We start from the raw sequence: 25,189 nt of genomic DNA, 5'->3' as shown, positions 1-25,189 counted from the left end.
GTGAGACAAGTGGTGGCAAAACAGTAGCCAATATTCATCTATCTGGTAACTGTGTGAGAAGGATGGGGATGGAAAATGTAAATGCAAATACAGTAATATATGAATTTTTTTGTTCTTTCTATGTATAAATGTTTTGATAGAGGGAAAAAATACAAGTAAAATAATGCATGGCCCTTTTGTTAATCTGAGCTTCATAAATTCAGCCCTACTTTTCAAGTAGTTGAATAGCTCTGGCATACAACATATCCCATGCAAGTTCATTTCTGATGTCACATGAGACAGCTTCAAGCACCAAGACATATGATAAGGGGCTCAAGATTGACCCTGATGCACGCCAACATTCATGGAAAACTCATTACTCAGATCTCCATTCACTTTCACCTGGGTGCAAGCACCTACATACATAACCATACCCACTCTAACCAGCATCTCCTTGATCCCAAACTTTCTCATTGACCACTTCTCCATCTTCTTAGGGAAACTGTCAAAGGACTTCTCCAAATCAACAAAATCAAATCATAGTACAGCTCCCTTTTTTTTTCTGTATGTTTTTTACTTAAGCCATAGGACAACGAATATGGGATCAGTGGTCCCTTTGCCTGGCATAAACCCAAACTGCATCTCATCAATATTCACTTTTTCCCTAATCAAATCTTCTAGGACCCTCTCCGTTACCTTCTTTACCTGGTACAAGGCATCACCTTTCCCCTTGTACACATTTACAATCACACTCTTCAGCCAGTCATGTAGGAGAACACACTCAAATATAATCATATTTATCAAATCTACAGCTAAAGCCACTCCTGTATTTCCTGCGGCCTTCATCATTTCAGATGTCAACCCAACTGCATCCTGCCTATTGCCCTGCTCACAGTAGCAGTGTCAATCAAAGGCCAAGGGCTAAACAATGGATCTGCTGATTACAAACCTGCCCTGTTCCAATCAGACTCATTTAGTAACTGGTTATAAACCTCTCTCCAGGTGTCTTTAGTATCCTCAATGTCCACCATTACCTTTATCATTCTTCACGCACTGCTCACCTATGATATCCATGTTTTCCTTCTTCATCTGATTTGCAAAATTAATACCATATTCTTCCTTTCAACACTATTAACCCCTTCACCAATAGGGTGACTAATCTCGCATGGTACCCTGGGCGAGGCTTTGCTTCCCCTGCTCATTCCCCCATGCTGTTTTTCCAGGGAAAAGCTGCCCTCTTGTGAAAATAGCCATGGTGATTCATATGTATGTGTGTATGTGAGTACAGGTGTATGTGTGTAACACTGATTCTGCCACTGCTTGTGTTTATGATTAAAATAATATAAATCGAAAGATATTTCTGAGTAGGTTTATCATAAATAATACAAGGCAGTGAAATATTATATAAATAAGAATAAATTCAATGTACTTACTTATCAGAAACATCGCCCTGAGCTCACATCTTGGCCTTCTGGCCCTTGCTTGGCCCAGGCTGTGGCATATCTGGGCTGTGCCACTGAAGGTGGCAAAAACATAGGAATTTCATTATGCTGACAAACCGGTCTCTATTCATCACTTCAGGACAGAACACTGCTGGGCCACCATACAACATACTTTTGTTCCGGTACATGTAAATGCAGGGCATTTTTTTACTCCCATGGCTAACAAAACGTTGATAAATGTGTACACATAATGGTATTTACTTTACCCTTTTTCTAAGGATGTTCACTGAAAAAGTTATCTGCCCTCTGATTTGTCCACTCACATATTTTCTTCACCACATCAGCATCAAAAATTAGTTTGAAAGAGTCCAAAGGTCACACAGTTTCAGATTCACTAATTGCTGGGTTCAGACCGAAAAAATCACTTGTAAATTCATGCACGTGGTTGGGACATGAGTCACCAAATGTCACTTATCAGGTGCCACCCACCATCGACTTCTTTCTCTTCAATATCATCAAATTCATCACTCTCTAGTTCTTCACTGGACTAGTCATTGATATCTGAGTCTTTGGCTCATACTCCTCAACACTTGAGGAACTGCAAGATTATTCAAGAATAGTCTCTGATTCAGCCATAATTCACTGTGAAGGGAGCAACAAAACACTCTCCTATGATTCACAGCCAAGACTGATCATGGCAGCATGCAGTGCTACTCTCCAGTAGGCTAGTGATCACATGACCTCCCATATACTGTATACAGTATTGGGATTGGCAGGAAATAAAAAAAAAAAGAGGGTGGAACTTATTTTATCCTCGGTAACATTAACTAGCCAATATGAAAGGCCCTAGCACAATAAACAAACCTCTCTGATGTCTTCTTTGGCTGCACTGATATATGACAACATAGGGGCGTCAAAGTATGTGCGTTCTGGTTGGTTATGACGACGTATATGCATCATCATGGCAAAGAGGTTAAGGTTACCCAGTAAAAGTGTCTGTAACTCAAATTTTGCTTTGTATACCTCCTTTCTAGTCCTACACTTTGCAGCCAAGTATTCCTCGCTGCTGCCACCTGTTTTCCATTCCTGGATAAGCCTTCTTTTCTCCTTAAATGCAGCTTCTACACCTTCATCCCACCACCATGCCACTTTATGTTTTGGTGGCTCCCTGTTCATCTACACACTGAATCAGCAACTCTCAGGAGACTGTTCTTGAGAGCCCTGTACTGTTCATTAACACTTCTGTCAACAGCTCCCTGTTCAGTCACAATTCTACTCATCATTCTTTAGAAGGCACCTCTTACTGCCTGGTTTTTCAACTTCCACATTTTCCTCCTAAATGTATAGGTCCTCTTCTTTACCAACTGCTCCTTAAGCACCATGTCACATATCAGTAATTTGTGTTGCTGCACACACTCTTCACTCCCTATAAATTTAACACCCCTCACCAACCTCCTATCAGCCCTCCTGACCAGGAAATAGTCAATCTGGCTACTATTACCCCAAATCATAAGTAATCAACCTAATCTCTCTTTTCCTAAAATGCATGTTGCTGACAACCATATTCACTGCCTCCTAGCTTTGAGTATCCTTTCCCCTTCTGCATTCCTCTTACCACATGCACATCCCCCATGTACCCCTTCATAACTGTGGGCTAAGTCATCCACATGACCATTTAAGTCCACTCCCAAAACTACAATCTCATCATTCCCCACGCCATTTACCACATGCATCAAGTCATCCCAGAATCTATCTTTTTCTACATCATCCAAGCCAGCCTCTGGGACATACGCCGATATCAATGAAATCCTGAGTTTAGTGAGCAATACAGTAGAGCCTCAATTTAATGTACACCAATTTAGCAGAAGACTGAGATTGCAGAAAAAAAATTTTCCAATGTTTTCCTTCCCCATTAAAAGGAAAACTTTCATAAAATTGAGTATAATTCCGTACAGGAAATTCCATTCTGAAAATTATCGAATATCCGGAAAAAGTTCCATAAATCAAGCGTGTCATAGAGTCCACAGCGGACCAAGTCCCTGGCCGGCAGTGTGCAGTGTTGCCACATGTCCCTGCCAATTTGCCTGAGTAGCAGCAACGGCAGGGACTCAGTGACATTGCGCAGCCCATACAGTACGGTATTCATGTGATCACCCTACCATTAGCAATAACTCCACGCGTGTGTGGCTTTGCCTTGGCATTACGACCTTATTTGTGTTTTTTTTTCAGTGAACCAAAGCTTCTGTGCACCATGCCTAAGGTTCAGGAAAAGAAAGAGAGGGTGAGGCTTTCTCTTGCCCAGGAATTGGAAATAATTGAGAAGATGGAGCACGGACTTTGCCCAGGGACGGTGATGAAGGAGTATGGGGTAAAGAAAACCCAAGTATATGACCTACGTAAACACGAGGACGAAATCAAGAAATTGAAATTGCAACCAGAGATGGGTGCTAGTGGTAGTGAAAAATCTAAAATGTTGGAAAGGTGGTCTATGAAAAAGACAAGGATTGGAAGTCAGGTATAATTATTCCCCTTTACAAAAGAAAAGGGAAAAAGGAGTGTGTGGTAATCATGGCGGCATTTTTCTTCTTAGTGTAACAGGAAAAGTATATGGTAGGATACTTACTGACAGAGGTGGGGAAGTAACAGAGGAATTAGTTGAAGAACAGGGAGGTTTTAGGAAGGGAAGAGGTTGTGTAGATCAGATATTCATTCTCAGATCTTTAGTGGAAAAGTTTCTAGAGAAGGGAAAGAAGTTGTATGCAGCCTTCATGGATTTGGAGAAAGCATATGACAGGGTGGATAGACAAGGATTGTGGAAAGTATTAAGAATATAAGGAGTAGATGGGAAGTTGTTGAAGGCCGTGAAGAGTATGTACGAGGGTGCTAAGGCTGCAGCGCATGTGGATGGTAAACTGTGTGAATTTTTCTCTTTGAAAGTTGGATTGAAACAAGGATGTGTCATGTCTCCATGGTTCTTCAATCTGTATATGGATGGGGTTATAAAAGAGATACAAGGAACGGTAGTGGATGTTGGAGCGGCCCTAGTGAGAGAGGGCAGTGTTTGGAAACTCCCTGTACTGTTGTTTGCAGATGATACTATGTTGTTAAGTGAAGACGAAGGGGAGCTGCAAGGCTTGGTGGATGAGTTCGGGAGACTGTGTAGGAAACAAAATCTAAAGGTGAATGTAGGGAAGAGTAAATTAATGGTCTTCGAGAGAAGTGAAGTCAGTGAATAAAGTGAGACTGGATGGGGAGGAAATGGAGAATGTGAGTACGTTTAAATACTTGGGTAGCGTGAAGAGTAAGGATGGAAGTTTAGAGAGTGAAGTGCTTGACAGGGTGCAGCAGGAAAGAAAGGTTGCTGGTTCCTTGAAAACAGTGATAAGAAACAGGGAAGTACGCATGGAAGTGAAAAAGCTACTACGTGACAGTACTGTGATACAAACTCTAACGTATGGAAGTGAAGCTTGGACCTTATTGGAGGGTGAGAGCAGTGGAAATGAGTTATTTGAGAGAAGCATATGGAGTCACATGGAGAGACAGGCTGACAAATGAGAAAGCGAAAGAATGTTGTGGAGTGGATGTGGATATGATAGGAAGTGTTAGGAGAAACACATTAAGGTGGTTTAGCCATGTGGAGAGGAGGGAGAATGAGAGACTGATGTGGAGAGTGTATGTGAGTGAGGTGTAGGGGAGGAGAGGGAGGGGGAGGCCAAGAATGAGATAGAGGGATGGAGTAGAGATGTATATGAGAGAGGGGGGTGTGAGATGGGAGCAGGGCAATGAAATGGAGGGGGACAGAGCGACATGGAGGTGATTTGTTTGTGGCCACCCTTTGCAGGATTGAGGTGTCTGGCAAGAGATAGATAGACAGATAGATGATGAATTAGACGAAGCGGTGTACAGCTGGTACAAGAAGGAAAGAGCCCTGGCTTGCCTGTGCATGGGCCTGAGATAAGGAGTGCTGCAATGAGGTTTGCCTTGCTGATGCTCTCCAACCCCTCTGTCACCCCAGGACCACCTCTGGTGCTGATGGAGGGTAACTCTGCCAGTGACTAAACCACCCGCAGGTCTGACAAAGGTCTGGGGGGCTGGTATGGCTACCTGCGTCAGACATATTTCTGCAACAAGTGCAGAACCCCTACTTTTGGAGGTAAGCCTTACTGTATTTTACTATCCTTGTTTACTATACTACAGTACTGTATTTGGTACACTACTAACCTCACCTTATTCTTTCATAATCATTCACCATCATCATCCAGATCTCCTTTCCCACCCAAGGGTAGGGTGAGGAGTAGCAATGTCCAGACAGCCTAAGTCTGCCCAATTAAATGGGCCATGCTTCCATTTACTCATCATTCAAGCCCAACCAATCCTGGCCCCATCAGATAGACCCCTAAAATTTCACTACATTCTGCAGCTTCACATTTACCTATCTGATAAGAGTCAATCCAAACGCTGTCACCTGGTTATGTGCTTCTCTGCACATAATTCAGCCAGCCAGCTCAGTCTCTTGTCAGTCCCTTAGTCTCATCAACTTCCATACTCTCTTCCTCACACACTCATCCACCATATCCCTCCACCTTCTTGGTCTACCTCGCCTCCTCCCTCCTTCAAATTCACGCAGATATACCTTTTTCATCACTCTAATGTCATCAATTCTCTCCACATGACCAAACCATCTCAGTACACTCTCTTCAATTCTGGTGAGAATGTACTGAGAAGGTTTGGTCATTCTTTATGTGTGCATATTTTATTAATAAGTAAGTTCTGTATGTATCAATGTTAACATGTACACAATAATGCATTTAAGTGTGGGTATTACTTCTGCTGTGTGTAGCACTGAGAGTTAGCACAGTCTGTTAGGTTTGGGTGCACAATGTCAAGAACTTGGCCAGACCATTGGCTTCAAGGATTGAGCAGAAAGTTCTTCAAAATTCAGGAAAAATTTCCTTTATATTGAACCTTTGTTATGGAACTCGATTTAGCGTAAAATTCAAGAAAACGGAATAGGGGTTGTCTGAATTCATTCGTTGAATCAAGCATCTACTGTATTTTCACTGCTACAATCCTTCCATTCAATCTCATTACATTCACGACACATTCCACCCAATTCTCCTAAATCATCACACTCACACCACTATATCTGTACACTTCCCTGCCAAAACAGCTTATACCTACAGTCCCTCTCAGCATTAATTCTGGCTGAACCTCCCCTATACATGACTTCCCGTATGCAACCAACATTCACCCACCTCCTGATCATAGTCTCTACTACTTCCTCCACTCCACCCTTTACACTACTCACATTCCATGATGCCACTCTGAACCCCTTAGGTGATTTAATTTCTTCAGGTTTGCTTTTATCATTGCTTCTTCTCATTTTTTGTCATAAGTTGGTACAATACTCATAAAGGAGGAGGCTGACCACAGGCCTTGCCCATCTGCACAGTCCCTCATCCAGGCATGGAACCTGGGACCCAAAGCCCACAAGTCATGGCCAGTGGATGTGGCAGTGGCCTCGAGTATATTATTTTTATTATTTTAATTACAGTATTTGTTCGATATTAGTCTTTTTTAATGTCCTTTCTAAATCTGCCAGTTGTTTTTAATGCCAGTTAAATGGAGTTCTACTGTACATTACATGCAGCTCCAATGAAAACTTTATGTCTATGCAGCTATGTCCCAATGGTACAATACCTTAGCTTTTGTATAATAAACTACAAGTAGTACTCCATACCTGAATGTTGATCCAGTAGTCTCTTTCTTGAGGGCTTTAACAATCTTCAGCAGCAGACCCTCTGACCCAGAACACATCTGCTCTGTAGGGTAATCCTGTGTCACCCCCTGACTTCCCCCACTTTCTCCAAGCCATCCACCTGCATCTTTTGATTTACCTCGCCCCTCTTTGTATTCTGCTTCCTGACAGTTGTTTTCAAGTGAGGGATTGGCATTACTGTCATCACTGGGAGGCAGCAACTGTGGGGATTCAGGACTTTCTGGCTCTGTAGAGGTAATCTCAGGGGAGTGGTAGACTGGCAGGGGAATGTTTGCATTCTCCTCAGACTTACAAATACTGATGTTTCGTACTTCATCATATTCAGCTGGTGTCAGCATGAGGTACTGTGGGATAGAGTGTTTTGTTTCAATTCATGATGAGCAGTATAGTACAATATCATACATGTCATTATTATCATGGTTATCATTATCAAAATACAATATTATACAACACAGCATGAACTGGGTAGGTGTAAACCAGAGCTAAGAAAATTTACACACAAAAAAGTAAAAGCTATCAACAGAATATCCAGTGAACTAGGCCACATAGCTATTTGCTTGTCATGCATGCCTATACAGTTTGTGACTCCATCCCACATGCCATGTCATTCATATGTGGCTTCTTCTCCATTATAAAGTTTGCCACCTTTGCCATTCTGTGTATGGTACAGCCATTTCCTGTTGACAGTTGAATATACAAACAAATAAAACAAATATGAAGAACAAAAAATAAATTCATTTCCTATTTGTTTCTCTGTAGTATACTATACAGTTACCCTTTGGATATCGCACACTTGGTTATAGTGGTTTTTGTTATCATAGCAAGATGAAAATCTGCACTCCTGCCATTATTATGCATTTTTCAGCTAAAAAACATCAGTATATCACACCTGAGCAGGTTTCTGCCAACAATGATTGTGCAGTGTTTTTGGTGTCTGATGGCAAATGAGGGATTCAAAGATGAGACCCTACTTGAGGACTTAATCTCTTTGGTGGAGGAGACCACTAATTATCCACCTCCCAGCCTCAAATACTTTTACCTCAAGCCCATCTCAGGTCTCTCTATGGTACATGTTTCATCCTTACTGTGCCTTTTTCATCACCTTCTATTAACCTCACCATGCCTACGTGTTCTGATACTTTCCATGGCAGTATGTATGTATTCAGTGGGTCTAAATTGTCATAAAAGGGAAAGTTTGGGATTGCATTTTGACTATCTGGTACCAGTTCGGATAAATCCCACAGGTTCTGTGTTTTTGTTATTGCGCAATTAAGTTATCATGCACCATGTTCGATACCAGTTATGCATGATAACCATGGGATCACAGTATTGATACTTTATCCATCCTGTTGTATCACTTATTATTTTATCTTTTAATTCCTCTAGGCCCATACCTCATTTCATTCATTTCACATAGATATCATGCCTTTCATAACTTTTACCTTTTATTCATTTACATACACATCTACAGTACTTCCTTGTATGCTAACTTAGCATATGACTATTCCATCAATGCAGACTCTCCACTTCAACCTTGCATCTCCTGAATCTTATTATGTCCAACTTACACAGGTCACAAATATTCATTATCACACTCTTTTCTGCTGCTTTCAACCTCAACTTTTCATACCTCACACAATTGCCCCCCCCCCCTTTTTTTTTTAATATCAAGGTTACCCTAGCACCAGTCATATATTCAGAGAAGTTAATAAAAGATGTCCCAAAACTATACAATAAAGAACATGAGGTAAGTGACACACATGAATTGGGGGAAATAAAAACACCAACTGTACAATGACACATCAAAGAAACAAATAGCATAAGGTTATAGTACTGAATACACAGGTGGGACTCATGAGATTCAGTATGTAATGATGACTGATTCCTTGTCATAATTTAAATCAGTCTTTACTGGAAGAACTTGAGACATGGGAAGATTCTGCATTCCCCTTCTAATTCCTTTTTGCAAGATATTTTTTTTCTTATAACTAATATTTGTTTTTAAAGGAACAATAAAAATTTTGCACTTTCTTTGTCCCTTCTCCAAAAACATATAACAAATATGACACTAAACATATTTTAAGACTGTTAATGACTCCAGGCCAGGTGACAGTTATAAGCAGCTTTACCTCTATCTGGTGCCCAACTCACCCTGTATTCTGACTGGTCACAGAAGCTGTGGACAAGTCTGAGGAACTGTATCTTAAGCGCCACCTCTGGGCTACACTCGCAAGAACTTAGGTGGCCTGGTACTCGCACACGTTCTTGGTATCTAGTAAAACACAGGTAATACATGGATTACTTATTTACAGTACTTTTTTAACATTAGTCTGTATGTATTTCTCCTGCCTGTACATACTGTAAAGTTAAAAGAAATGGAACATTTCAGCATACTCTTTACTTAATTCCTTGAGTTCAGTGACATTTACTTTACTTTGGCTATCTTCAACCTAAATGTACTTTGTCTGGCTAAGGAGGGATTTGATCTATACTGGCTAGGTTAAATATAGCTTTCATTAACCAGTTCACTGCTACAGGTCAGTCCTACAGGGTATATAAAAATCTGATCATCACTCATTAACTCATGGTGTCCGGACAATATTTCCGCCGACCCTTCTCCTACCTGACACTTCAGTGAAAATCACCTTTTTTTAACCTTAATATCTCAGCTAATACTTAACCAAAAATAAAAAACTAAGTGTCACAATACTCTCCAATCCTTCGACTTCAAGCTGATGGCCCCAAATTGGCCATGAAGTGTGTGTAGTCAGAGAGAGAGAGTGCGGAATTGGGGCTACCTTGGGTGTTTTTTTTGCCCAGGTCTGTATGCGTTGCTGAGGTGCAGTGGCACAATTCAGGCTTATACTAGCCCTCCACAGTAATAACACTTCCAGAAGATCGCAATCAACCACAAACATCATTCCCGTGTAGGTTTTTCAGAAGTGCAGTGTGAGCGCAACTGTGAGTGCGGTAACTATAGCAATGACCTTGAGGCAGGCTGGCTCAGCTCATCAACAGCTCACCAACGTGCCACCATTCCTCCACCAGCGCCTTACAACACACACACACACACACACACACACACACACACACACACACACATACACATACACACACACACACACACAAGATGCTCGATTCTAGCACAGCTGAGCCACTAGAAGTCTGGGTATTACTACAACTACTACAAATACTACTGCTACTACTACTACTACTACTACTACCACTACCACTACTATCCTACTACTACAGGTATACCCCAGTTTAATGATGCAATTGGTTAAGTAAAAACCCATCAGTAGGCGGGGTATCATATCTTGGGGTAGATTTAACATGTAAAGTATAGGGATGCATTTTTGACCCTTGGGTTTCCTCCCCAACCAAGTCCTAAACCCACCCAAATGAGTCCAAACACAAATTTAAATCCAATTTAAATGGCCTAACAGCTGTAAAAGAAGCTAACCTATGCCTAACACCTGTAAATAATTCACTAAAACCAACAAATCTGAAAATCGTCAAATATAAGTCTGCAAAATCAAACCAACTCTAATGTATGGAAGTGAAGCTTGGACCTTGTTGGAGGGACAGAAGTCTAGAGTGAAAGCAGTGGAAATGAGTTATTTGAGAGGAGCATTTGGAGTTACACGGAGAGAGAGACTGACAAATGAGGAAGTGAAGGAGTATTGTGGTGTGGATGTGGATGTGATAGGAAGCATTAGGACAAATATATTGAGGTGGTTTGGCCATATGGAGAGGATGGAGAGTGAGAGACTGATGAGGAGAGTGTATGTGAATGAGGTGGAGGGGGGGAGGCAGGGGGAGACTAAGGATGAGATGGAGTAGACAGGTATATGAGAGAGAGGGGAGTGAGCTGGGAGCAGGGTAGTGAAATGGCAGGGGACAGGGTGACATGGAGGAGATTTGTTTGTGGCCACCCCTTACGGGATTAAAGCATCTGGCAATAGATAGATGTAAAAATCAAACTAGTAAACTGAACCCCAAAATGACATATGTTCACTCCACCTATGACTAAAATACCTTAATCAGACAATGTTCTCTCCACCTATGACTAAAACACATTAATCTAAGTCTAAAAACAGTTTATAATTCAACCTAAACACACAATTTTTGTCTAAAATATCATCAAAATTGGTAAAAAAATAAAATAAAAACCCATCGTTAAACCTGGGTCTGGCCATTGTTAGGTGGGGTAGGATGGTATTTCTACCCCCACCATTAAGCTGGGATATCGCATCTAGGGGCATCGTATATTGAGGTATACCTGTACTACTACTACTACTACTACTACTTTTACTACTACTACTACTACTACTACTACTGCTACTACTACTACTACCAATACTACTACTACATAAAACCTAAATAATAATACTATGAACAAAGTTGTTATCCACATACAATCCATAATCCATTAAATTTTCCACTGTAACAGAATTTTTTCCCCTGCGATTTGTGTTTTTTCATCACAAATACAGTACAGTATGTACACACACGAAAACTTTCAATAAAAAAAAAGGGCACTGATTTCATTATAAAACAAACTTTCTGCTTCCATTATTCACATAAATATACACACAAGGCTTGAACTACCACGCTTCCTCCTTCCTCTCTCCTCCACCTCCTCCCTTTTTCCACTCCACTACATTTTCCACTACAGCAGAATTCTGTTTCCTGTGATTTGTACTTTTTCATTATACCAAATAAGTACACACATGAAAACTTTCAATAAAAAATAAGGCACTAATTTCATCATGAAACAAACTTTCTGCTTCCATTATTCACATAAATATACACACGAGGCTTGCCCTACTGTGTTTCCTCCTCCCTCCCCCCTCCACCTCCTTCCTTTCTCCACTCTCTACCTCGTCTTCCATCGCCTCATCCATGCCAATATCCCCCTCTCCAAAATCGTCAATATCCCATCATTGGAAATAGATGATGAACATACAGGGGGAAACGATGGGCGCACAATGGAGGACTCATGTGATCCACCCTCCTCATCTGACACGTAAATATCGACACTCATCATGATGGTCTCTTTCCTCAGAGGAAGTGTCACTTTCTCCACTCACGACTAACGATAATGTCACCTCGAGTTCTCTCCCTATCACACCATCACTATGGCCTTTTCTTTTCTGGCCTTTGGACTTCGTTGGTGTTGAAGTCAGTGGTTGCGGGCTCTCAGCCGAGGATCCGGACACTGGGGAAAACTTTTTGCGTAGGTCTATCCATTACAGAGGTACAGTGAAAGCTCAATTATCCAGGTTCGGATTATCCAGCTTTTGGTATATTCGGGCCATGACCAAATGGTTCAGCGGTACAGTAATTCATAGAATTATCTGTATGATAGCTCCAGTTTAAACAGGAAGCATCTGGTTGATAGCGAGCGAGGCATGGGTAAACTAGCATGAATCTGGCCCCACCCACGCCTCCTGCTCACAACTCGATCACAAGGGTGGCAGGGTGGAGTTTGGTGAGGTGACTTATAACTTAACCAAGCCTAAACTTGCTTTACTATCAAATAATTTAACCTAACCTAACCTAACCTGGGTTCCAGTTGGATAACTGGGAAACGAAATCCACTTTATAGCACACTGAGTAAGTTTCTTCCATTGTGCCGGAAACAATCGTAGGTATGGCTTAAAGAGCGTGTTAATAATGAAGGAGGAAAACTTTCAGCAAGAGAAGGTAATTTACCACCCTCAAAACAGAAAAATACAGAGAACAAACTAGATAAATACGAATTGAATTGGTGAAGTCTTTAGGCTATGTGCTTCGACGAAAATTTATGGGTTTCACAGTTTTAGGGGACGAAATGGAACAAAAATGTTTGCTAATCAGAAAAAAATTACTCTTAGTCAGCATTCAGATCCATATTCTTTATTTGATATCACTGTTCCCAACACATTTCAGACCAACTGAGCATACAGTAATTTCTGCTCCTTAACCCGCGCTGTCCCGGCGACGTGAATTAACGCAGCAACATTGCAAGGTCCCTAATTTGCACAATTTTCAGTTTTCACGAGTGATTTCGCGAGTGATTTTTGGCACGTATACATGGGACACCTTCCTCTGTTCCTCTACAAGATGCCAAGCATGAACAATGCCTTACACCGCATAACCTCTCCCCCCCCCCCTGCACACCATTGTCTCGGCAATTCACCTGTTACCAGTGACCTGGCCAATAAAGACATTCAGGGCCAGAGTGATTCCCCAATCGATGACAATGTGGAGGACAAAGTTTACATAGCATTAGAGGAAGAAACAGTCAGAAATGATGATCAGGTAATGTGGGAAAAAAAAGGTCATGAATGGTGATGAGTTAGTGAGTGAAACAACGCTTATAATGCCTATATTACTGTTTGAAAACCAATACACTCTTGTACTACATATAAATTCGTACCAAGTAAATAAATAAATACTGTTTATGAGTGGATAAAATAGTTACCCTCCCACAGAACTCGTTTTCTTTGGTGCCAGCCTGTTAGAAAACCCAGTCAGGTAAGGAAGTACTCGTACCTAAATTGGGTATTTTAAACCTCAGGTGAGCGATTTCTCTATGAATTTTCGATGTTTCTCACCAAAAGCGGAAGTTTGAGACAAAAAAAAAAAGGTCCAAAAACGTCAGGATGGGGCGGGTTAAAGTTAGGTGTACACTTAATACCCATTCTTTTGTTCTTTCTTATGTGCATGTGTGAAAGAGAGCGTACTGAAACAACCAGTAATGTATTCCATTAACCCCTTCATAGCTGCCAGCCTTGTACAACACTTTACTGTTTCAGAGTCAGTGACGTTAAGTTAGGGCGAGCTATACAAAACTGTGAACAATCATGGGAAGGGAACAAAGGTCGCTGGTTGGTATGTTTACACGACCCTACTCTACCATCCCAAGCAGTCAGGCATTCACTTCACTCCAGATGTTTTCGCCAATGTTTACAAGCTTATGTTACATGCGCCTTAATTCTGAGCAAGTTTCTTTCAGCAAGAGATAATTTACCACCCTCAAAATAGTCCGAAAAATACAGAAGACAAACTAGAGGAATTTGAACTGAACTGGTAAGGTCTTTAGGCTGTATGCTTACAAGAAAAGTTATGGGTTTCACAATTTTAGGAGACTCTATGGAACAAAAATGTTTGCTAATCAGAAAAAAATTACTCTTTCGTTCCACATGTTCTCGTAGGTTAGCATTCAGTTCCACATTCTTTGTTCAGTATTGCTCTTTCCAATATATTTCGGACTGGCTGAGCACAGTTATTTCTGCTCCTTAAAGTTAGTGTACATTTACTGCTCATTGTTTTGCTTGTTCTTACATGTACGTATGAAAGAGAAAAGAATGATACGAACAATTATGTATGCCATTATCGCTTTCATAGCTGCTGGCCTTGAACAACGCTTTACTGTACCGGTGTCAGTTACACTGAGTTAGGGCAAGTTATACAAAATTAAAAGCAATTATGAGATGGGAACAAAGGTCACTGGTGTGTTTACATGATCCTACTGTACCATCCCAAGCAGTCAGGCATTCACAGTTCACTTCATCCTAGATGTTTTCGCCAATGTTTACATGCTAATGCAGTATGCATCCTGATTTTATTAATTCTTTCACGAATCACAGGAAATCACAGGATGCGTTTAGAAAGAAAAAAAAAAAAAAGAAAAAAAAAAAGCCAGATGTGCCAGATGAGTCATTTCACATATGTAAGAAAAAGAAATTTATTTTAGAACTTTGAAAAAACGGTCCTGAGGCCGACCACGGGAGCAAACAAATTTCTGAACTCACAGCCAGTGAGGGGGTTAAACATACACTTTAGTTTAAGCAGTAAAAGCATCTAAACAAATCAGTTCTTCCTGATAGTCTGTTATACTTTTCTGATTATTTCTGGGTTGGTAAATAAACGTTTCTTGTTAAATCTACTTCCCCCATTGTTTTAAGCTGTTCTAGTGTGACAACTCTTGTTTATTTCATTAATGTAATGTGGAATGGACTGTTCTAACCTAAGTGTTTAACTAAACCTGGCCTAACCTAGCTTAACTGTACCTAATAATATAACCTAACCTACCCTCCAGTTGGGAAACTGGGAAACGATATCCACCTTTGAGAACGCTGAGTTTCTTCCATTGCGCTGGAAACGATCGTAGGGGAAAGTGACGATCATAACAGGGAGGAAATTTTTCAGCAAGAAAATGTAATTTGCCACACTGAAAGTAGTCAGAAAAATACAGAAACAAGCTGGAGGATTATGAATTGAATTGGTAAGGTCTTTCCGCTGCTTAAGGTGTACATTTACTGGTAAATAAGCATATCTAACAGTACTTGTGTTTTGATTCCGCCGGATTAATTGTGATTTCGGACTTTTCAGGCACCCCTTCACACCATATAATCTGGATAATCGGGCTATCTCTGTACGCAGGTAATTGGAGCATGACGTGGATACGTGCAGGAGGATTGCCAGCGGCTGCATGTGGTGGAAATAACCTGCGGAATATTCAAACAATACCCTGAAACAATAGATCATGTATACATGTCACCCAGATGTCCCCAGGCCGTCAAGTATAATGCCACCCGGATGCCATGGGTTAAAAAAAATATCCATCATGCTTAAAGGATTAACCCTTTAACCCCGGGCTTGTTTTGCTTTGACTTGCGGCTCCCGCAGGCATATTTGCGCTCCGACAGACTCTCTAAAAATATTTGCCAAAAATCAGTTATTAGTCCTAGAATATTAAAATCACATATGTTTATGGCACATACCTTCAGCTTTCTCCTGGGGTGTTTGTTGAGCCTTCGTCGAGTACCGTAGGACTTGTGGAGACCTCTGAAGTTGGGTAACGAAGTCTCCACTTTACACTTCCCGACAACCAGTAATATGATTACCACAGCCTGATATTATCACTAGAAACACTATTCTATGATTCTCAAATAGTTTGGAATCCATACTCCAATAAAAAAACACTGTGAAAGCAATGAAAATTATGAGGCCGTATGACCTTCCCATTTGCGCTAGTTCGCCGCTGGTGTTCTGTCATTTATTATTCATAAAAACACTCACAGTTTATATTTCTATTACTATATAACACTTATATATATCTACAGTCTTTATCCATAAGTTTCCTTCAGTAATAGTAGTTTATTGTCACTGTTGGCATTCAATTTCTTTCAGTAAAATATGTACTATTCACTTGCTCGTCCTGTATACTAGCATTGAGAGTGAATGTCACTTTCACCTTCACTCTCATAACTCATAGTATTCATACATCCTAGAGTGAAACTTTCACTTTCATTGCTCCTAGTATATATACTCTATCTATCTATTGCCAGACGCCTCAATCCCGTTTGGGGTGGCCACAAACAAATCACCTCCAAGTCGCCCTGTCCCCTGCCATTTCACTGCCCTGCTCCCAACTCACACACCCCTCTCTCATATACCTCTCCACCCCATCCCTCCATCTCATCCTCGGCCTCCCCCTCCCTCTTCCCCCCTCCACCTCACTCACATACACTCTCTTTGTCAGTCTTTCACCCTCCATCCTCTCCACATGGCCAAACCACCTCAGTGTGTTCCTCATAACGCTTCCTATCACATCCACATCCACACCACAATGCTCCATTATATCCTCATTCGTCAGCCTGTCTCTCCAAGAGACTTCACAGGCTCCTCTTAAATAACTCATTTCCACTGCTCTCACTCTTGACTTGTGTCCTTCCAACAATGACCAAGCTTCACTTCCGTACATTAGAGTTGGTATCACAATACTGTCATGTAGTAACTTTTTCACTTCCATGCTCACTTCCCTGTTTCTTATCACAGCTTTCAAAGAACCAGCAACCTTTCTTCCCTGTTGTACCCTTTCAAGCACTTCACCCTCCAAACCTCCATCCTTACTCATCACACTACCCAAGTACTTAAACATACTCACATTTTCCAATTCCTCACCATCCAACCTCGCTGTACATTCACTGACTTCACCTCTCTCAAAGACCATCACTTTACTCCTTCCTACATTCACTTTTAGATTCCGTTTCTTACACACTCTCCCAAACTCATCCACCAAGCCTTGCAGCTCCCCTTCATCTTCACTCAACAACACAGTATCATCTGCAAACAACAGTACAGGGAGTTTCCAAACACTATCCTCTCTCACCAGGGCCACTCCAACATCCACTACCCTACCTTGTACCTCTTTTATTACCCCATCCATGTACAGATTGAACAACCATGGAGACATGACACATCCCTGTTTCAACCCAACTTTCAAAGAGAAAAATTCACTTAGTTCACCATCCACACGCACTGCAGCCTTTGCACCATCGTACATACTCTTCACAGCATTCAACAACTTCCCATCTACTCCACATATTCTTAACACTTTCCACAATCCTTGTCTATCCACCTTGTCATATGCTTTCTCCAAATCCATGAAAGCCGCATACAACTTCTTTCCCTTCTCTAGAAACTTTTCCACTAAAGATCTAAGAATGAATATCTGATCTACAAAACCTCTTCCCTTCCTAAAGCCTCCCTGCTCTTCTCCAACTAATTTCTCTGTTCTTTCTCTAACTCTGTCAATAAGTATCCTACCATACACTTTTCCTATTATACTAAGAAGACAAATGCCCCTATGATTACCACACACTTCTTTTTCCCCTTTTCCTTTGTACAAGGGAATAATTATACCTGACTTCCAATCCTCCGGGACTCTACCTTCCTCCCAGGCCAATCTGCACATCTTCCACATCCATTCTACTACTATCTCTCCCCCATGCTTCAACATTTCACCACACATTCCATCAATTCCTGGGGCTTTCCCCGATTTAACTTTCTTCACTGCTTCCACAACTTCTATCCTACTGATTTCTTCCTGTCTTCTCACCTCCCTCCTTCTCCCAGCCATTCCCCAGCCACTTATACTCGCATTACTTCCATCCTCTACGTTCAACAAATCCTTAAAGTGTTCTCTTCATCTGCTCACTTTTTCTCCCTTCTCCACTAGTAATCTACCATTTTTATCCTTCACTCCCCTGCTAACTTCACTTCCACCCTGTCTTACTCTTTTCACCTCTTTCCAGAACATTTTCTTACAGTCCCTCCACTTTACACTCAAATTCCTTCCAAATTCCTCATCCACTTTCTTCTTACTCTCTCTTACTAATCTTTTCACCTCTCTCTTTCTTTCTACATATAACTCTCTCTTCCGCCTCTCAACTTCTTCCACGCCCCTATTTCTCATCCATTCATTGTATGCTTTCTTCTTTTGTGCCACAGCCTGTTTCACCTCTTCAGTCCACCATGCTGTTCCTTGCACCCCCCCTCTGTCTTCTCTTCCTTCCACACACCACATCACATGCTGCACATATTTCTTCTGTAAATATCCTACACACACCTTCCACATCTCCCATCTGCTCCAATTCATATTTGCCCAATCGTTCCTCCACTTCTCTCTTATACTCTGCCATTTTCTCATCCTCTTGTAACCTTTCCACTCTCCTTACAACTACTCCTTCCCCTCGTCTTTCCCTTCTTCTATTCCTCCATCTTACTTGAATTCTAATTCTGGCCACCACCAAGTAGTGGTCAGAAAGTCCACTTCCCCAAAATCTATAAACTCTTGCATCCATTACACATCTTCGCATCCTTTCATCCACACACACATAATCAATCATTGCCTTCCTTTCATTCAGTTCACCACCCACCTTTCTCATCACTCGCCATGTATACCTGTGGATCATTTTATGCCTGAACAGGGTATCGGCTATCACCAACCCCCTCCCAGCACAAATGTCCACTAACGCACTCCCATTCTCATCTACCTCAGCAGGCACACCCCACTCACCAACTATTCCATCCACCTTCACATTCCCAACTTTACCATTCATATCACCAATCAAAAACACTCTCTCATTCCTTCCAAACTTATCCATGCACATTTCTACATTTGTCCAGAACTCTTCTCTCACTCTTCTAGCACGATCTTGCGTTGGCGCATACACACACACACAATCGCCCACATTTGTATTCCAACTTTCAACTTCACCCACACAATCCTTGACCCAACTGATCCATACTGTCTTATCCTCCTCTTCCATCTTACTCACAACTATACATACTCCTTCCTTTGCCCTCTCATTCTCACCTACTCCTGCACATATACCCCATCCATACTCCCATTCTCTCACATTTTCTCCTCTCCATTTTGTTTCAGTTATTCCACATACCTCCACTTTCGCACCCTCAAGAACCTGGACAATCTCTCTCTCTTTCACCTCATCATTCGCTCCCTTTACATTCAGGTTCCGATAACCATGTCCTTTGTCCGGTCCTTGGTCATCATCGTTTGGTCAGTCCTTGTCCGAGGCTTATTGTTTGTTTTTTTAGTTAGTTGCTTTCCGGGGAGGGGCACTAACCCTCCGCCAACCCTTTTAGTCGCCTTTTACGACAAGCAGGGATACTGGGGGAGTATTCTTGAAACATCCCCCTACCCCCAGGGGTAAAAGGATTCGAACCAGCGCTTGCAACTGCGTGAGTATAGCAGCTTACCAACTGAGCCATTTCTATTTACGTTCTCTATTTTATTTACATTATTTACATTTCTATTTTATTTACACTGTGTTATGCACTGTCACTTGAAGTAACTTATAAAACTATTTTCCACTGTTCACTTATATATACATTCATTGCTTTCACTTGCTGTTTACACAATATTTACACATTATTTACAATTCCACTTGCACTGTTTTACTCAATAGAAAGATCGTAGTCACTCTTTATCAACTGTCAGCCCTTTACCTCTTTCCACACAAGGTTTAGTAGGGGGTAAAGGTCACAGGGGCCTTTGCATGGGGCTAAAAAATGGCGGAATTTAGCAGGAGCGAATCAGACGTACTTTCACCTTGAAAGACGACAATGAACTGATAGCGGTGGCCTCCTGCCGCCTGGCTAGGGTGAGTGCAATACTACCAACTTTAGCCTTGTGAGACCTGCTAATATATAGCAATGAAATGATTGGCAGAAAACCAAGACAATACATAATAAATTAGGTAGTTCCAGGTGAATGTAAATATTACTTAGGCTTCTCCCTTCCGTCCTTATATGTATATTTATTACGAAAATAGATTATACGGCATATTTCAAGGGGAAATAAACAGCGAAAATTAGCGAACGAGTGGACGTGAGGTGTCGACACGTGATAATTAGCCAATTCCAGGTGTATGGCAATATCACTTACCTTATTTCTTTCTTGTATATATCATTTGGTATAAGAATAGGGCATAGGGCTTATTTCAATGGATGAAATCAGTGGAAAATTCCAGGGAAGATTTACTTAGCATAGAATACAGTGAGGTGGCCTGCAATAATTAGGTAGTTCCAGGTGAATGTAAATATCACTTAGGCTTCTTCCTTCCTTTCTTATATATATTTTTATTATGAAAATAGATTATATGGCATATTTCAAGGGGAAATAAACAGCGAAAATTAGCGAACGAGTGCACGTGAGGTGCTGTCAGGTGATAATTAGCCAATTCTAGGTGTATGGCACTCTCATTTACCTTATTTCTTTCTTGTATATATTATTTGGTATAAGAATTGGGCATAGGGCTTATTTCAATAGAAGAAATCAGTGAAAAATTCCAGGGATGATTTACTTAGCATAGCACAGCCAGGCAGGCGAGAGGATAGAGTAATGAAGGGGAGGTAGGAAGGGGAGTCAAGAACGGGGAGAAATGGCTAAATTGTCAACAATGGATGGGAGTACAGATAAGATTAGGAGTGTTGACTAGTATTGGACACTGATAGTACTGATAGATGATACAAGCCACCACCTGAAAGCCCGGGCGAATTCAAAATAACACAGAATCACAAAAGTGACGCCCCGCGGTATGATCCCTTGCTCCCAAGCGTCACGAAAGTGACGCCCCGCGGTTCAGGGGTTAAAAAAGCATGCTTGATATAAATGAAAAGGATCCATTCCTCCTCTCTCAGTATTTCTACCCTGTACAGTTACTTAATCACAATTACACCATCATTCTACCTAAATTCTCATGTTCATACAGAATGGGGAGACCTAGACCTCAATTCTGTCCTCTTTGAACTCATGAATAAGAAAAGAAATCCCCACAAACATTTTGGTAGCTCCTTACTTATTCATCAATCCACCACCTGAATTTCTGTTACCCCATCAGGGGTACAATGGCCCTGAGTTATGCCACTAATTCCAGATATACCGTATAAGGCAAGGATAACTAGCTTGCATCTGAGTGGCATTATGTGAGTAATGAAGTCCAACAATCTCTTGGATTTAAACCACTGATGGACCACATCTGGCTGGAGCATCTTCTCCCACTAAACCACCGGGCATCTGTTTTTGGCTATACAGACATCATCCCAAACCATAAGGAGAAATACCAGCTACACAGTCACTCAGTGCAATCACTTATGGGGAGCATTATAGTGAGTGAAAGATGGTGGGTGCCCTTATTTATCATTATTGTCAGTTATAACTATTTCTGGAGGCAGTCAGCAGTAATAACCCAGTACTCACGTTTCACATTTCCATATAAAGAGGTCAAAAAGCTGTGAGAGGCGTGGTATAAGACAGAGTGTGGCCAGCTGTGCCTGCACCTCACGACGCTGCTTACCCAGCAGCAACAGTCCCAACACATATACTGTTTCAACACGCTGCAGCATTGGTGAGGTCAGGGACTCAATTTGGTCTGCATGGGACTGAATTCGACACAACAGATCTGGAAAGTACACAAAATATGTATGAGATCTGAAAAGCAATCAGCTGTTACTTCTGTTTTGTTATTAATATGGTCCTGGCTAAAGTGGATGTGAATCTAATGAACAATAGAACAATGGTTGCTGCAGCTGGGCATTCCCAAAGATCATTTGTTATACTGAAGAAATGTCTATGTTTTAAACTTCATCATCAGTGTTTGAAACGCAGGGTGTTTGGAAGAGGGGGTTGACCCCCCAAATACAATGAAGAACCATTGAAACAGACTATGCAGGAAGACCCACCTTGGGCCATAAAAGCCCCCTCAAGTAAGATGTGTTCAATATTGTGATGTGGAATATATTCATTTTACATTTATGATCATTCAACAAGTAAATAAAAACATAACTCTTATTATTTATATTTTGAAAGTTAGGAGACATGGCAATTCACTTGGAACCTACTAAAGATGATCATCAGACTATGAAGACAACTCAAGCTGCAAAGTTCACAATATGTCCTTACACTTACCTAATGATGATATTTAGTCACTGTACGTTCATTCTGTGGTATGCTTTTATGCAACAGAAATGCTTAAAATACAGTATATCAACTTTCTAATTAATTTTTTTCATCTCATTAGCATGAAAAGTTGACAAAATGCTTCCACAGAGTTCACAATTCATGGAAGAATGAAGATGACAATCACCCGACATACAGGTGTTCCTTCCCTAACGTGAGCATTTGCTTCCACACTGACCTCGTATTAGGCAATTATTGCATTAGAGGGACTCTTGAAAACCCCTATATCCTTCTGCACCCCTACCTGAAGTCCACTTTTCCCCCCCTTTGTGGTACAACATTTTTTTATACCCCCTAGTTTAATCCTCCTAAAAACATTAATATGGTTATAAAAAATACACATGGTCGAAACAGGACTTTTTTATTAATTGTACTGTACCTTGTGAGGAGAAGACCAGACATACATCGCCGGAGATGACATTAGGGGGAGAACTTGCACTAAAATCCACCGTGTCACAGCCTGCCCAGTTCAAATTACCGCATTACACTAACAATACCTGCGTCAGAATGTTTATTTTCTTCCACAAAATCGTTCCGCATTACAGTAATATCGCGTTACAGCAAACCACATTAGAGGAGGAACACCTGTTTTTAGTTTTAAAAAATGTTCATGATACTGTGAATACTACATTCTGAACCTTTGAATAGTGCTTTGGTACCCATTACCCACTGCATATGGCCACATACTGTATTTGCCTGATTTTTAAAATATTTACTAGAATGGGTGTACAACAAATTGCTGTAGATGCCTTGCTCTGCCCCCCCTCACCCCCCAACCCCCCTGCTTGGAAGGCTGCCATTGTTGAAGATGATGACCTCTCCAAATACGGTGACTCATTTCAAACACTGTAGAGTAGCATGAGTTTATTTTGCTATCAATAGCCACATACAGTACCTTAATACCAAAATCCATCTAATGCCAGATGTCATGGCCACTCCTATGGCATCTGGCAATGGGTAGATAGTTATTATACCAAACTGACACATGTTTCTCTCATCTCATTTCCTTTCCTCTCACCTCTGACTTGTGTCCTTCCAACAAAGTCTGAGCTTTACTTCCACACATTAGAGTGGAGAACACAATACCGATGTGCAATAATTTTTATAGCTCCATGCTCACATTACTCTCCCTTGCCACTGCCTTCAATGCACAAACCACCTTCCTTCCCTGTTGTACCCTTTCTCACACTTCATCCTCTAAGCTTCCATCCCTGCTAATCACAATACCAAAATATTTGAGGGTATTGATGTTCCCTTATTTCATGACTTCAACCTCGCGATGAACTCCGTGACTTCATCTCTCAAAGATCATTCTTTACTATTTGCTACATTTTTTTTTTCAAATTTTGTTTCTTCACACACTCCCAATTTCATTCAAGCCCTGGAACTCCCACTACTCTTCACTTAACAGTATCATTAACAAAAAAACAAGTACAGGCAACAACCAAACCTACCCTCCCTCACTAGGAACACTCAAGCACCCACTGCTATACCCTGGATATCTTTTATAACACTATCCACATTTATACTGAACAGAAACATAATTTTGTTTCTGTTCAACATTCAAAATGCAAAACTCACTCAAGTTCTTTTCCAAATGCACTAATGCCCTTGAACCGTCATACATACTCTCCTCCATATATTCTAACCATCTTCCTGATTCCTTGTCTGTTTACTCCGTCACATGTTTTCTCCACATCCATTAAGGCTGCCTACATCTTCTCTCCCTTTTCTAAATACCTTTCTATTATACAACTTCAAGAGAATATCAGGTCTGTACACCCCCTCCCCTTCCTAAACCCCACTTTCCTACCCAAACAATTCCTTGGCTCTTCCTAACTTTGCCAAAAAGCATTCTTCCATATATCTTTCCCACTACACTAAAAGGACAAATATCTGTATACCTGAAAAACTAAAAAAAGTTTTTGTTGCTAATGCTGCAACCCCAGGTTTATCTGAATGTAAACCTGGCAGATAGCAGGCTGAAGGTGCCTTCTCCATGGAAAGAGTTGACAGATGTCTGTATAACCAGGCACCACAGAGGAAAGCTATCCCTCACCAGCACATGTAAAAGGGTACAGAAAGTAAATACAGTATTGTACAAAATAAGAAAGACTCTCTATACACTGTTTGTGCATGTAATTTGAATCCACAAGCACGAAGTGAGAAAATGAAATGTATTAGTAAGCTTTTGAGGGCCAAGAGTCAATGCGAACAGGAAATCTTTGATGGACATTTGTGCTAGAAAGGAGATTTCTGAGAAGGGACAAAACAAATTCCACTTTAGAGAAGTAGGATAACCAAAGAATTGTATACATTTATTCATATGTTGACAGACTAATGACCATGCAACCACATGTGTGCCTTTTCACTTGATGGAAGCTTTCTATGTGTGGTGGTCTTGTGCTATTTCCCTGTCCAGTCCCCAAGCTATAATGTCACCAAGCATGACCTCGCCCTACGTCTTGCTCCATCTGCCTCTGGGAATTCTCCTCTCCATATTCATATCTGTAACCCTCCTCAACCAATCACCCTCCCTTTTCCTCTCAACATATCCAAACCATCTCAACTTACTGGTATGAATCAATTCTCTAATATGAGGTGCTACCCAAAAGTTCCAGTAATTTAAATACTGTAGGAAAATAAGTTACCTTACCTCCTAGTTCTCAC

At 41.1% G+C, this 25,189-nt stretch overlaps 1 protein-coding gene across 1 annotated transcript in view; it reads right to left on the bottom strand.

Annotated features, from left to right (window-relative positions):
- The window catches only part of LOC145413606 (short transient receptor potential channel 4-associated protein-like), a 232,860-nt gene that overhangs the window by 70,390 nt on the left and 137,281 nt on the right, over window positions 1-25,189 (bottom strand). The window contains exons 9-11 of the mRNA XM_080283259.1: window positions 21,761-21,962; window positions 9,352-9,472; window positions 7,162-7,544 (exon numbers count right to left, since the gene is read on the bottom strand). Coding sequence (XP_080139385.1) covers window positions 7,162-7,544; window positions 9,352-9,472; window positions 21,761-21,962 — 706 coding nt within the window. The remainder of the gene's footprint in view (window positions 1-7,161; window positions 7,545-9,351; window positions 9,473-21,760; window positions 21,963-25,189) is intronic.

This window comes from Coenobita brevimanus, chromosome 97 (genome assembly GCF_032717465.1).
Source record: "Coenobita brevimanus isolate Jiangsu-jjx chromosome 97, ASM3271746v2, whole genome shotgun sequence".
Classification (NCBI taxonomy): Eukaryota; Metazoa; Arthropoda; class Malacostraca; order Decapoda; family Coenobitidae; genus Coenobita; species Coenobita brevimanus.
This window is presented reverse-complemented; position numbering and strand designations above follow the sequence as displayed.